This window comes from Homarus americanus, unplaced genomic scaffold (assembly GCF_018991925.1).
Source record: "Homarus americanus isolate GMGI-L3 unplaced genomic scaffold, GMGI_Hamer_2.0 scaffold5086, whole genome shotgun sequence".
NCBI classification, from domain to species: Eukaryota; Metazoa; Arthropoda; class Malacostraca; order Decapoda; family Nephropidae; genus Homarus; species Homarus americanus.
In genome coordinates, this window is record NW_024735416.1 from 437,054 (window position 1) to 452,500 (window position 15,447).

The following is a 15,447-nucleotide window of genomic DNA, read 5'->3' on the forward strand; positions in this document are numbered from 1 at the left end:
AGTAGTAGTAGTAGTAGTAGTAGTAGTAGTGGTTCATTGTATGGGAATTTGTGTCGATATAGTTACGTCAGTCGCGTTAGGTCTGAGCGCCCACGCCAGGCGTAGGTGTGGGCGTCTGTAGCGTCTGACCATGAAGCCAAGGCGGCGTATGATAACCACCTGTAGCCCTAGAGTACGATAACCACCTGTAGCCCTAGAGTACGATAACCACCTGTAGTCCTAGAGTACAATAACCACCTGTAGCCCTAGAGTACGTTTACCGCATGTAGTCCTAGAGCATGATAACCACCTGTAGCCCTAGAGTACAATAACCACCTGTAGCCCTAGAGTACAATAACCACCTGTAGCCCTAGAGTACAATAACCACCTGTAGCCCTAGAGTACGATAACCACCTGTAGCCCTAGAGTACGATAACCACCTGTAGCCCTAGAGTACGATAACCACCTGTAGCCCTAGATTACGATAACCACCTGTAGCCCTAGAGTACGATAACCACCTGTAACCCTAGAGTACGATAACATGGGACTACCAGAAGAGACTACAGCGAGAGCCCCGGGTTTAAAGGTAGCCCCAGAGCCCACATCAAATCCTGTCTGACAAGGCCATCTGTCTTTCTTTTTTTTTGTCATACCTGCATTCTGATGAGTTTTTCTCCTCAAGGTAGCGTCTAGTCCAGGTAGTCTTAGCTTTTAGACTACTGTAATAGCTCGATTTTTTTTTTTTTTTAGTTTTGTCAGTCGAGTTGCTATAGTGATCCGGTTGGGGTGAATGGTACTCGTTTAGGGCCTAATATGAAGGGTAGATTAGCTAATTGTATGGCCCCTCCCCCCAAGCCCTGATCTCCCCAAACAACCTCTGACCTTTCCAACAAGCTATTTCCGCCTTAATAAAACCTGACCTCTCTCCCCCTAACAAGCCCTGACCTTCCTCCCCCAAGCCATGAACTTCCTCCAACAACTTCTGACCTCCCCCAAGCCCTGACCTCCCCAACAACTTCTAACCTCCCACCCCTAACAAACCCTTATCTCCCCATCTCCCCAGTGCCAGTCATCACCCCCCCAAATCTTCCATATTTTCTTGTTTCCCGGCGCACCATCAGGCGGTATCTCTCTGCTTTTGGTCATCAGTTAATGAGCGTGTGTAAGTGGAGGCTTGAACGTCGCCACCCCATCACTAGGACAGGTGGTGACTGGCCTAACCTAACCTACAGTAACCTAACCTAACCTACGGTAACCTAACCTAAGAGGGTAGGTTAGGTTCGGGTAAGGTAGGTTGGGGGCGTATTAGCGCTGACGTCTATTCGCCCTGCAGCTGGACTGACCTTCCTCCGCTGTGACTGTGGCCTTTCCACATTGTGTACTTAAGACCGTACCACAAAAATAACGCCAAGACGAGCAGTCAGCACCGTCTGGCATTGCACTTTTAACTCTCAGTGACAGAAATGTGCAGACTCTTACGTCAGACGAACGTTCGCCCACTCTCTAACTTCACTGACGATGTTATATGTACCCTTCCTCACCCTGGAAGGTGATGAGAATAGTGAAGGAAGACGGGAACATGGCAAGGGAGGGACCCGTCAACTGAACCATCGTCAACATCTGGTGCTCACGGCGACGTCTTGTATGTTTGTTGATGCTGGTGATCGCGTGTTACCAGAGACGTGACTCCCGTGTGTGTGTGTGTGTGTTTAAAAGCTTAGCGACACAGTAATGGACGACCAGCTCACACCTTGATACCAACACAGGCTTACAAATAAAACATGAATGACCCTCCCTACCTGTCTCATATTTACCTGTTGTTATTACCTGCTGGAGCGTCTTTTTCCCTCCTTCTTTATTATTGGTTCTCGGCGGGAAGGTCTCTGTGAGTGATCGCTATTAACACACAATGTTTATAGACTGTGTCGCCTCGGGCTACCCTCGACCACCACACTCAAGAAGCTGGACTCAGGTTGCTTCGCCGTGGCTCGATTTGCGATAGATAACAGATAAAAGTGTCTAGTTAATTAGAATAAATAGTATAAAGAGATACAACCGGGAGGCCAGAGAAATACTTACTTTTTGGGATATTTTCTTAATGAACGACTCGCATTCCACAACAGGCGCCACCCTGCTCCTGGTCACAAAGTGTTACCTAGGGGGTCTGTGTTTTCCTTGTTTTTTTTTCTTCACTTTAATCCAAGAATGAGATCTTGAGAATCCCCGTAAGAATGTAAAGGACTTTTAAAGTTTTTATTTTTTTTTGTGGAGGGGGGGGGGGTTAAGACAGGTGAGGAACACGTTATTAACAATGTTTCCTCCAAGGCGTCGACGGTGCTGTTCTTCTTCAGGTTTATCCAACAGTTACAATGTTCAGAAGCTTGGCGAGGCTGTAAAGGATTCTCGGGGTCGTATATATAGGGAGAGAGACAGTGAGGAACACATTATAAACAGGCGGTGGGCGCGGAGTGTTGCTGGCGGTCAACCTGCTGCACCGTGGAGGTTTAAATCACTGTTGCCAAGGCCGCCGCTCACCTCTCGGTTTAAAGTCACAGTTACCAAGTCTGGCGCTGCGTCGCGGGAGGAATTTAAATCACTCTTACTATGGTTGGGTTTAACTCGATAATCAATTTGTCACGTGTGAGGCTACGCTAAAGTGCAAGTAATTATATCGTCCCCACAGGCTGCAGCCTCTTGTACTCTTCTCATTTTTTCTCAACTCCTGAAAGAATCTGAAACATTTATTTTTGTTTTATTACAATAGTTTCAGTTGAAGTTTAATCCTTATTATAGAGTGGAGTTAACATAGACGGAGCCTCAGATGGTAATAATATAAACGGGGGTGAGTTTTAATAGCGGGAATGGCAAGAAGGCGACCACTCGTTGGATCAATGACCCACCCGCCAAAGGCCTAGCTCAGGGGGGTGTCCAGGACTTAATGAAACTTGCTAGAAAAAAAAAAGAAGAACCACGAACACGATCCCTAAAAATCAATGACGTTACGAACCCAACCCAACCCAACTCAACCCAACCCAGAATCCTTGTTTTGGGTCAGGTTATGTATGGTAGGGCCGCGTCGTCGTCTCTCAGAAATAAAATTAATTGATTGTGTGGTATCGCGTGGGTTTGGGTAGCTGAGGGACCGGGATAGGTGACACACACACACACACACACACACACACACACACCAGGAAACATCCGACACACGGGACTACGAAGGGTCAGGTACCTTTCATTCTGCTCCTGCAACTTCTGTGTGGTGGTAGTGGTGCTCTCTCTCTCGGCAAATTCCTTTCCATTATGTACGAGTCATTGGTCACGGCTTTATGGGCGTGGGTAGATAAAATGTGGGCGTAGATATATTGGGTGATATGGGCGTGGGTGGTTAGGATGGTATGGACTTAGCAGGATAGGTCATGATATGGGTAGGGATGTGTGGGTGTGAGTGGGTTGAAAGATATAAGTGTGAGTGGGAAGAAGAGAGAGGGCGTGGGTGGGCAGAACATCGTGGGCGTGGGAGGTCTCGACAGAACTGGCTGAGCGCCCTCCCTCCTCTCCTCCCCACCTGCCTTGCATGCCACAAATTCCCCAGTGGAGCTGCCGCCGAGCCCATACTCCGGTCGCCTCTACACTCCACACTCTTGCCGACCTCCTTAACACCCACACACACCTCCTGGCTAACACCTAGTCGCCATAGTTTCTGTTTTGTGTGTTGAAGCCTCTGTAAATGAATCAGATTGCAGACAGAGGAATTTAATGGTGATATTGTAGGTATGAGTGCAACAATCTGCAGCCCAGGGGCGAGGTCATGTTGAGGGCAAGAAGGACAAGGTTCGGAGGGTCCAGACGGTCCACGGGTGACCTTCTTGCCTGGGCCGTGGACGCTGGAGGACCTCTACACCAACCTTGCCGACGGACGGACACTCAGACAGCTCCATAGCCTCCGCTCATCCCCAATACCCTATTGGTCCAACACCTGGCCTCTATGTGCCTCTAAAGAAGAGATGGTCTCACTCTTGGGCTGTACCTCCAGGGGGGGTGCCAGGAGGCAAGGCCTGGGGGAACCAACGGCCTGACCACTACCTCGGGTTGCTCAAACGAGGTTGCTGGAATGATTGCTGTTGGTTACGGTGGATTGTTGCTGCAAATAATGTTTTACTGGTTACTTACGGTGTATTAAGCAGCTCCCGAGGCCTTACACGCGGCCTCTGTGTACTTTAGCCTCCACAACTACCACAGTACCAGGCAGTGTTGTGCAGCTCTCTCACCTGCCTCGCTAAAAAATAAATCACCAGTACGGTCAGTGATAATTATGACGGCGAGTTCCTCTCATTTAGTTTATATCTGGAGGGCAGTAGTTATGGTGTTGGTCCGCACCCCAACCAGCGTTCCACCCAGGTATGCTGAGAACCACTGGCACAGGAGATTGTTGAAGTATGGCTCTCTTTGTGAGAAACTGACATTCATGTACTTGTGAATCTTCAGCTTGTGTCCGTCCAGCTTTAGTTAATGTGACACATGTTGTCTAAAGGTCCAGGTAATGTGGATACCATCGGGTGTGGCCTCTGTGTGGTGGAGGCGGTGTGTTGGTGAGGAACTTAACCTCCCTGGTGCTGGTGGTCACTAGTGAGAGGGGAGGCGGCAGAACGGGCGTGGTAATGGGCATATAAATGAGGCATTGTGAACATGAGCAGGAGCATATCGTCGGTGAGTATAGCATAACATTGTTAAGTAAACAGTGGTAGGAGCAATGCGGCGCCGAGTAAACGTGAGTAGGAGCGTAACATCGTTGAATAAACATTGGGAGGAGCATAGCGGCGCTGAATAAACGTGGGTAGGAGCGTTAGATCGGTGGGTAAACATAGGCAGGAGCATAGCGTCGGTAGGTAAACATTAGCGTCGAGGGGCAAACATTAGCATGACCGTAGCGGCGCTATGTAAACATAAGCACGAGCATTGCGTCGGTGAGCAAACACTTGTAGGGGCAGAGCATCGATGAGCTAACACGGCGAGAACATATCGTCGATGAGCAGAAACGTTTTTGCTGATGAGCTGGACTTTGGACCATAGCTCCTGCGGGCCAGCACTAGTGATGCCCGGGACGGTGGAGGCCGAGTCTCTAGTGACCATTTTACCTGAAACAAACCACAGTATACAGACAACCTGAACCAAAGGGTAACACGAAGTGAATACAACCAGGGTCTAAAAAAACAAAGACCCAGATGAAAGAAAACTGGAGACATGGAAAGAAGAATTTAGGTCTACTTAACTACCTACAATTGAGGTAATGAAAGCAGAAGAAGAAGGAAGCCGCACAGCCTCTGGTTAGCCCCTTCCAGGTGAACGTGCGAGGCCAGGGGCGGCGGTGGCGGAGTCAGGCCACAGTCTGACAGGTACGGTCATTTAGGCTCCCACTCTACCTCGCGCAGACCGGAGATCCTCTGTCTGCCGTGCTCAAGTTTACCAGCAGACTTTGGACCTTGATTTTGCGACTGACTGCTTTCCTTTAGTGCACTTACACTCATAATTATGCTGGTAGACTTCGTGTCATGTCCCCCTGCTGTGCCGCGCTCTTGCTCAACACCGCTGCTGGCAAACTTTAACCAAGGTTGTCTGCGGTTGTCTGGTTGCTATCGACAGAATTTAGATGACGGGTCAACTGCATCTCCCGAGATCTGAGATTCATGCTGATATGTTCCCCACCCGGTGACGTAAACACGGTGTCTGCTGTCTTGTTGTGAATCAAGTGACACATTTTAGGAATTATTTAACATAATTTGTGGACCAGCTGACACATGTTCAGTAACTATGAATGTTTTCTCGGAATCATAAGTGTGATTAACTTTATTTTAATTTATATTTGTAACACCTTTTTGTGTATCCTTATTCATGGTGGTTTTATTGGTCGTCTGGAGGAGGTGGCGAGGTTTAAATAGCCGAGCGGGTCCCTATAGCCAGGGGTGGCGAGGGTCATTATAAATGGGTGGAGCCAGCCTCGTAAACCCCTCCCACGTGCCGGCATCTTATTGGCCGGCGTCTTTGCAACTGCCAGTCACTCGGTGGTTTGATTGGCTCGTAAAGAAAACCTTATGATTATATTGGTCGGTCAACAAGACGGCGCCCTAGGATTGGCTGGGAAGAACACCGAGGGGGGAGGGGGGGGGGATATAGGGGGGTGGAGGGTATAGGGTTATAATAATGAGCTCTGCGGCGGCTGTAGAATCTCATTAGCGGGAAAAAACTGCAATAAATTAATCATGATCACAACCACAGCGAGAGATTCTAATCGGCGATACGAAAGAAAGTCGGAAACAGTCAAGGTGTCCAGTTTATACAAGAGAATGTCTGATCTTTCACCTCTGCCCTGATGGCTTATTATAATTTCTGCTCCTCACGTGTGTTGCTTCTACACTAAAACAAAAGAACGTCGCCTTCATTTCAACCTGATGTTGTTTTAAGATCGACATGAGTCTTAGAAATTTATTTAAATGTGAAGCTTTTTTATTTTTTTATTTAACTTCTACAAAGGTCAAGAACTTAATTTGAATCTGATTCTCTTTGGTTTAGAATTTACGTCAGACAAAAGAACCTTCCTTGAAATGCAATATTCTTTTATTTGGAACTAACTAAAGATCCTTAAACTATAATTAAACGTGATAGCAGACAACATCTCCCTCTTCTGATGAATTATTACGTCATTAACTAGAATTATACAAGGCTCAATAAACGACGGCGTTATCGGGGTTACACTTAGGTTGAGTTATACGTAGGCCGAGTTATGGAGGTCTGTCGCCCATATAATTGGGAGTCATTGTTTTTTTTTTCAACCCCCGGCGCGGATGACGATGGGCGGGGCTGGCAGGTCGTTCATATTGTATTTTTTTTATCTTTGCTGTGATGCGATTTGTGATGGATGGAAGGGATAGTTGAGAGAGAGAGAGAGAGAGAGAATGTTGGTAGGATAACCAGAGAGAAAGTAAGAATGCTTGTTCGTAAGATGATGGAAGATAAAGCTGAAAAATAAACAGAGAGAGAGAGAGAGAGAGAGGTCGACCCTAACCTTTGAGAATGGTTTGAGGATAGAGGAAGCTTCGTGGAAGTTGAGGTATAGAGTGACCAATCCCTGATCACGTGTGCACTGCCAACATGTGCACTGTCACCCTGTCTAGCTGTGCAAAAAAAAAAAAAAAAAAACCCTAATGAGATGTGTACGTCCATGGAGCACATACGCAGTTGGTACATGTGGAGTAAAATCTTGCAGTAGAGGTAATGTGAAGTAACCTGGCCTCTGACAATGCCTTATCAGGTTGAAGTAGAAAGAGGGTTAGAGTTCTTCCTTTCCTCCGTCCGTCTGCATTAAGGGTATTGTAGGAACGTATATTTTACCAAGAACTCACTGTGTATTGTATTAAAATGGTCACTAGTTGGACATTTGTTATCGGGACGGCCGCTGTTTAACAAATTGTATTTTCCACATATGCAATTACGAGTATTAAGTAAACGATAAGAATTGTAAATGGTAAGACAGTGGTAATGTGATAATAGTAATAATAACAATAACCTTAAAACAACAATAATAATGCTGTTAAAATAAAAAAAAAATTAAATAAAATATAGATAATAATTGAAGGTGTTTATTGGTGAGCTTTAGTCGTAATTTGTTCCATATACGGCACAACACGGGGGAGGTTTACCGTCACCACAACACTGCCACGAGGACAACCAACACAACCTTATTTGCCTCCACTCGTCATAGTTATCTCTAGTTATCTTGTTATCAGGTTGTGAAGTATTATCACACAAGTCGTCAGCAGGAGAGATGGTGTGATATAAAAACAATAGTAATAAGAGACTGGTGTTGGTGGGTCGCGCCGCCAGTGCCAAACATCAATGAGTGGGCGGCAAGGATCGTGCGCCCACATAATCGTGACGGCTGCCTCGTTTCCGTGTCTGGTATGTGGTTGGATTTCAATTAATATCAAATGAAGAAGATGTTATAGTTAGAAATATAATTCAACGTATTTGGAGGTAAATTATAGCCATGAGTGAAGGTATCATAGGGAGTATTATTATTTGTTTATGGAAGGAATTATAGTATAAGCGGTTTCTGGCGTAGGCCGACCCTGCAGTCTCAGTGGGTCCTGGCGCCCTGTTGGTAGGTAAGAAGGATGTGGGTCAGGTTGAATATAATCTGCTATGACTCCAATACCGGATGACCAGCCCACGCTTGTCCTTAATACTACCGAGACTATGATTTTGTTCCCCTTATGAGCCATTAACAGTATTTTTTTGTTGTGTGTTTAAACCATGAAAAGAAATGTTTCCATCGTGGCCCCTGGTAAACAGATAGTATTAGTGATGTGTGTGTGGTGTTGTGTAAAGTCGGGAGTGTGAGGGCCGCCCTGCTAATGAAGAAGGTGTATTCCCCGCCACTGAGGAGGCCCTACAACCTGGCGGGTCATCTGCCTTTGTAGGGGCGGCATCTCACCCTCACTCCTCCCCTCCCCCCTCCGTCGCCTCCTCCTCCTCCCCCTACACACAACCCTTCCACCTCTTCATCACATCCACTCTTTCTTGACATACACCTCCATCCATTCACCTGTCAAGCCTCTCCCACCTCACCTGTCAAGCCTCACCCACCTCACCTGTCAAGTCTCACCCACCTCACCTGTCAAGCCTCACCCACCTCACCTGTCAAGCCTCACCCACCTCACCTGTCACCTCACCTCACCTGTCAAGCCTCACCCACCTCACCTGTCAAGTCTCACCCACCTCACCTGTCAAGCCTCACCCACCTCACCTGTCAAGTCTCACCCACCTCACCTGTCAAGTCTCACCCACCTCATCTGTTTTGCGAGAATGATGACGAGCATATGTACTTTATATGATTAGAGAGAGAGAGAGTACTGTGTGTGTATCCCTATATGTGTGTCTGTCTGTATGTATGTATGTATGTATGTATGTATGTATGTATGTATGTATGTGTACCCGCCATGACTGGGTTTCCGTGTTCGCGTTCTATAAGCCTGGTGGTAGTCTCGGCTCACGTCCCGCGGCAGTAAACTCATTCATAATCCCATGTCTCGTGTGTGTGTGTGTGTGTGTGTGTGTGTGTGTGTGTGTGTGTGTTCAGGGCCAGGATAATACCCTCGCAACTCCCAAGTTTTTATGTATGTATGTATGTACTGTACGTGTGTGTGTGTATGAATAAATGTATTTATGTATGTAAATTTCAAAAGTTATTTAGACACTTCATAAATTATACTGCTGGTCTGCGATATAACAAGGGTGACCGAAGCTACGTCACACAGACAGACAGACAGACAGACAAAATAAATCCCCCTTCGATCTCTCTTAATATAATCATCACCTCTTTAATTCTTCCCTTATTCTCTTTGTCCTTTCTTCTGTCTCTCCCGTCTCTTCTGTCTCTTCCATCTCTTCCGTCTTTTCTGTCTCTTGAGGTTGTTTTCATTCATTGGAGTCTCTCGTGTTGTGGGGTAGAAGCTCAGCATCACGTGACCTCACACTCGACGTAAAGATGATATATTCCCTCCCGCTCTCTCTCTCTCTCTCCCTACCTCCCGTCCACCTCTCCTTCCCTACCCTGTCCATCTCTCCCTCCATACCTCCCTACCCTGTCTGTCTCCCCCCCCCCTACCTCGTCCTTCTCTCCTTCTGTACCTCCTTACCCTATACATTTGTCCCTACCTCTACCTCCCTCCCTTGCCCATCTCTCCTTCCCTGTGGCCTATGGAGCTCCTAAGACCTGCTAGAGTGAGGGAGGGATGAACACACACACACACACACACACACACACACACACACACTTGGCCATGACTCTCCAGTAGTCTCACGTCATGCACACAGACAGTCTGTAATGCTTGATGGTTCTCATTCATTCTTACATTTTGACGCCCAACTGTGTCTGTCTGTCTGTCTGTCTGTCTGTGTAAAAGTTGATTAATTGCACTTCATGAGTTCAAGTGCACTCATAATGCACTTAAGTCCAACTAACATGTGCTTTATAAAGTCGCTTACTGCCTCTGTCTGGTTAATTAAAGGTGATTAGACGTGTACTGTACATCACTTGTGCTTCAGGCAACCTTATCTACTCTTTCAATTTGGTTTATTGTGTTTTCATTGGTACACTTGAGTCTGCTTGTTCGTGCAATGCCCATCCGTGTTCGTGCTTGCGTTTTGTCACGTGTGTGTGTGTGTGTGTGTGTGTGTGTGTGTGTGTGTGTGTGTGTGTGTGAGAGAGGGAAAGTTGTCGAATGGTTTATTTAATTTTACGTTGGGAAAGAATGTTGTCATGTTGTTACGTTTGGTTATTGTTATTGGTGGTGGTTGTCATCATCACCACTAACAGTAGTAGCAACACCATCGTACCCAATAACACCACTTAACCAGCACCATTAAAACTAGTAAGAACACCGCCATAACACCACTGCCAAAACAGTGGCGGAGTGACAACATCTCTCCCGTCTCGCCACCTTGACAACAGAGCAACACTGAGACAGACTGCAGCTCACCACCACCCGGTCATAACAACGTCCTAATTATAGATTATATAATATAGTTTACAAAATTTACACAACAAACGTGATAAAGGGAACGGAATGCTCGACACCTTCTCACAGCACTTTACAATGTTTGGGTTTGTTAGGAGTCTTCTGTCTGTGTGGGGCTGGCTAGAACTTGGGGATGGATAATGGAGGGGTTGTGTGGGGCTGGCTAGAACTTGGGGATGGATAATGGAGGGGTTGTGTGGGGCTGGCTAGAACTTGGGGATGGATAATGGAGGGGTTGTGTGGGGCTGGACTAGAACTTGGAGATGGATAATGGAGGGGTTGTGTGGGGCTGGCTAGAACTTGGAGATGGATAATGGAGGGGTTGGGATGCTTGGAGGTGGTCGATGCCTCACTGTGAGTATAGGTTACCGAGGTTCTCTCTAGGGAGGTTGACAATAATACCGGACGGAGGCGGCGACAGTGGCAGGCCAGAGCGGACGGATGGTTGGTTGGTTGACCCTCTGTGATTATGTTTGCTCTCTCTCTCTCTCTCTCTCTCTCTCTCTCTCTCTCTCTCTCTCTCTCTCTCTCTCTCTCTCTGCGGTATCACGATAGTACAACATCTGCAGCAAGGTCCGTGAACACACACACACACACACACACACACACACTTGTATCTATTAGCCTGATAATACCTTCCTTAATGTTGACGATTAATTATGTACAGAACTTAACCCTCTTCCTCTAATATTTACGCCTCTCATGACCGCTTGCACTCTATTACCTGACCAAACTTTGCATATTAGCTTTAATATTTATGTCCTCCTCAGTGCTTGCAATCAATCTTTGTCTTAAGGGCTTGCGTTTTATGCTCAGTATTTTAGCATAACCCCGCCTTCTGCGTGTTGTCCAGGTGTATAGTTTCTTCAGCGCTGTCGTGTCTGAACTGTGAATAATTTTTTTTTAGCTACTCAGTGCATGGATTTACTGACTTGACTGATAGTATTTTATTACATGGGGGGCGGGGGGGGGGTATAGTAACGCAATATTACCGCATCTGTGTCCACTTTTTTTTGTATTCCCTGATAAAAAAAGCAAAATAATGTAAGTAAAATAATAGTATTTCCTCAGCTGGTGCTCTTCCATCTTCCAATCAATCATGGAGGAGCCAATATTTATTCTCTACTCGACTGTAACACCTTTATGAACATGTCAATATTTACAGTGTGTGTTGATCTGACGCCATTGTAAACAGGTTAATATTTACCTTTAACGCCACTGTAAAAAAATTAAAATAAAAACACGTGGTAATACTTTTTAATGAGTTTCTTACATCAGGAACTAACGAGATCGTCTTCTCTTTCATCTCCTCCTTCAGAAGTGGGAGTTGCTGGTCCTGTCGAGGCTCAAGTGGGACTTAGCGGCGATCACCCCGCACGCCTTCCTCGACCAGATCATCGCCCGTCTACACCTCACCTTCCCCGAGACACAAATGCGGACAGTTCGGGAACACGCCACATTTTTTATCACAGTCTGCGCCACCGGTGAGTAGAACCCCCATTCTGTGCTTTCCATTTACTATAATTGGTGTAAGTTAGTTTAGGGATTTAATGGTGATTGTATTATTATTATTATTATTATTTGTTTTGTATTGGTTTCATCACCGTCTGCGCGCGCCACAGGTGAGTGACCCCCCCACAACTCCTCTGCTTCCCGTTTTCTTTAACTCAGTTTGTTTTTAAGGGATTTAATGGAGATTTTCTTTATTTAATTGTTTTTTTTGTTTTGTTATTGTTTATTGAAATACTGTGTGAGGAGGTAGTTCAGTTTTATCCCCTTGATATCTTGCCTGAGGTTTAATCAGTGGGTGTGGAACCTCTAGACTCAATCTAGTGGAGGGGTTGAGACTCAGCTGGTGGGAGGTAAGGCTCAGGGGATACAGATCCTCACGATTCAGCTGGTGGGGGTTGAAACTCAGCTGGTGGGAGGTAAGGCTCAAGGATCCTTTCCACAAATAAGGATTTTTTTTTCACACCTCTTCGGACCACGTCAAGGACTCTATCTCTCCTACATGCTTTTTTTTACGTCGTGTGGACTCCTGATCCTATGTGTGTGTGTGTGTGTGTATGTGTGTGTGTGTGTGTGTACGTGTACGTTCGTAGGATTGCGTTTACTTGTTTGCATTATATACGTTCTGAACCAAAGAAAATGATAATGATCTGCAAAATTCATGATATTGTACAAACCTGAAAGAAAATATATTAGTTGATGTGAGTGAGACAGTGAGGGAGGGAGGGAGGGAGGAGGAAGATGAGACAACACAAGTCTTTTTTCTCACATGCTCAGGTGTATTGCGCACCTTGTATCTTGCACAAGGTGAAGCTCAAAGCAATTCAGACTTCCAAAAGAGACACGTGAAAACTTCTTGGACTCAGTTAAGGGTGAAGGTGCCTCATGGGGGCATTGGTTACGGTAGCAAGTTACATTGAGTGAATGATGATTAGGTGGGAGGAAAATATACAGTACAGATTTAAATTAAGACAGAGTGTGTGTGGTTACCGTCCCTTAGTGATAGCACCTGCCGGGCCATCAAGAGAAGTGATAGTTGATCAAAGAGAGACGACGAGGTGATGATGGCTTGGGTCCTGAAGGAGGAGGACTAGAAGGTTATAGGACATTCAAGGATGTAGTGAGGCAGGTTATGGGAATCAACGCGTTCACGAGGTCGACAAGCAGGCCGGCGAGGCTCTTAAGTTTATCGCGACGTGTTTCCAACCATAACCTAACCTAATCTAAACCAACCCAAAATCAAACTCAGGTACACACTTTATTGAGGTATAATTAGGGGGTGACTATTTCTTGAAACGGCGACTGGTGTCACCAACAAGAGCTGGGTATTGGCGCAACGTGTCATTTAAAAGAAGTATTGCAACATTGCCAATGACCCCGGTTGACCCGTCTGGGTGGCGGCGGCTGGGTAGTGGAGGGGCGGCACAAGGTCACACACCCACGTCAGCACAGTCAGCAGCCAACTTCCCCCCCCACTTCACTTCCCCCTAACCTCCCCTTACCGTCCTCTCCCCTCTCGCCACCCCTCACCCACCGCTCCCCTCTCCCCTTCGCCACCTCTCTTCACCCAACCCCCCCAACCACCCCTTACCAACTTCTCCCCTCCTCTTCCCTCTCACCACCCCCCCCCTTACCCACCTCTCCCCTCTACCCTCTTTCTACTCCTCCCTCCTCCTTTATCCGTGCTTCCTTCCACATTCGTTTACAATGTTAAGCGGATCTCTCTCTCTCTCTCTCTCTCTCTCTCTCTCTCTCTCTCTCTCTCTCTCTCTCTCTCTCTCTCTCTCTCTCTCTCTCTCTCTCATCAGTTGACAGCGTCCTCCCAGATAATGACAGAAGGATCAGGTTCCCAGCTGTCAGTCTCTTAACTAGGTGCCACGTTTCCTGTCCACCGTGTGAGCAGGAGGTGCAGGGGGGTGGGTGGTGCCGGGGTGTAGGGGGTGGGGATGGGGAGTGCCGGGGTGTAGTGGGGAGTGCCTGGGTGAGTGGGGTGCCTGGAGTGTAGTGGGGAGTGCCTGGAGTGTAGTGGGGGAGTGCCGGGTGTGGTGGGTAGTGCCTGGTGTAGTGGGTAGTGCCTGGGTGTGGTGGGGAGTGCCTGAGTGTGAGTGGGGAGTGCCGAGGGGTGAGAGGGGAGTGCTTGGGTGGGTGCAATGTGGTGAAGTGCCTGGGTGTGGTGGGGGTGCCTGGTGTGAGTGGGGAGTGCCTGGGTGTGGTGGGGGTGCCTGGGTGTGGTGGGGAGTGCCTGGGTGTGATGGGGAGTGCCAGGGTGTGAGTGGGAGTGCCTGGGTGTGAGTGGGGGAGTGCCGAGGTGTGGGGGAAGTGCCTGGGTGTAGTGGGGAGTGCCTGGGTGTAGTGGGGAGGCCAGGTGGTGTAGTGCCTGGGTGTGGTGGGGAGTGCCTGGGTGTAGTGGGGAGTGCCTGGGTGTAGTGGGGAGTGCCGGGGTGTAGTGGGGAGTGCCATTGGCTGGTAGTGTAGGTACTGGGACTGCTGTTTATCTGCCAGGCTGTGTACTGGGGAGTGTTGAGGTGTATGTTGGAGGTTCTGAGGTGTACACTGGGGTGCTGACGTGTGTTCTGAGGTATACTGAGTGGTGAGATACACAGGAGTGCTATTACTGTGTGTTGTTAGTTCCCGGTGCCACCAGTGAAGATATGATGATCTGTATGTATGTATGTATGAGTATGTATGAGTATGTGTGTGTGTGTGTGTGTGTGTGTGTGTGTGTGTGTGCGTGCGCGTGCGTGCGTGCTTGGCAACATGCTTGGGTCAGGTGGCAGTGTGGAGCCCTCGTGAGGACGGGTCTGTTCGGCGCCTTCACCGTGCTGACCTCTGCACGTCCCTCCTCCTCTTCTACACTCTCCCTCCTCTCTTCTTTCTCACTTCCTCTACCTCCCTTCTGTATCTTTCTCCGGCCTCTTCTCATTCCTTTCTGGCCTCTCCTCCTTCCACCCCTCTCTGGGCCCCCACACACCATGATAACTTATCAGTTCCCCAGTTTGTGCTCATCACCGGCCGCTGCCATCCTGCGACACTACACAACAGTCATGTCTCACAGGCACCGAGATCCCTCATGTAAACTGTACAGAGATACACACCTTTCTCGCTCTCTCAGTATCTCTCCTGGCTCAAAGTTAAAGGGATAATAGAATGGGTGGCTTCTCCAGGGGTGTGTGTGTGTCTCTCTCTCAGAAACGACCTTACCTACAAAACAAAGGTGGTGGTCTACCCTTTTAAAAGCGTCACCGTATCTAATCGTATATTTGTGTGAGGATGAACGTCCGCAGCGGAGCGTCGCCTAGTAAGGAGATGGCCCTAGCCAGATAGGCCGAGCCAATATGGTAATACGCCATCATAAATAAACGCTGTAATGCCCCAAACGGCACCA

The 15,447-nt window shown here is 47.6% G+C and overlaps 1 protein-coding gene across 1 annotated transcript in view; it reads left to right on the plus strand.

Moving 5' to 3' along the window:
- Window positions 1-12,982, plus strand: part of LOC121870865 (G1/S-specific cyclin-D2-like) — a 32,096-nt gene extending 19,114 nt beyond the window's left edge. The window contains exons 3-4 of the mRNA XM_042372842.1: window positions 11,872-12,037; window positions 12,870-12,982. Of these exons, the coding sequence (XP_042228776.1) occupies window positions 11,872-12,037; window positions 12,870-12,982 (279 nt within the window). The remainder of the gene's footprint in view (window positions 1-11,871; window positions 12,038-12,869) is intronic.
- Window positions 12,983-15,447: the final 2,465 nt, after the last annotated feature.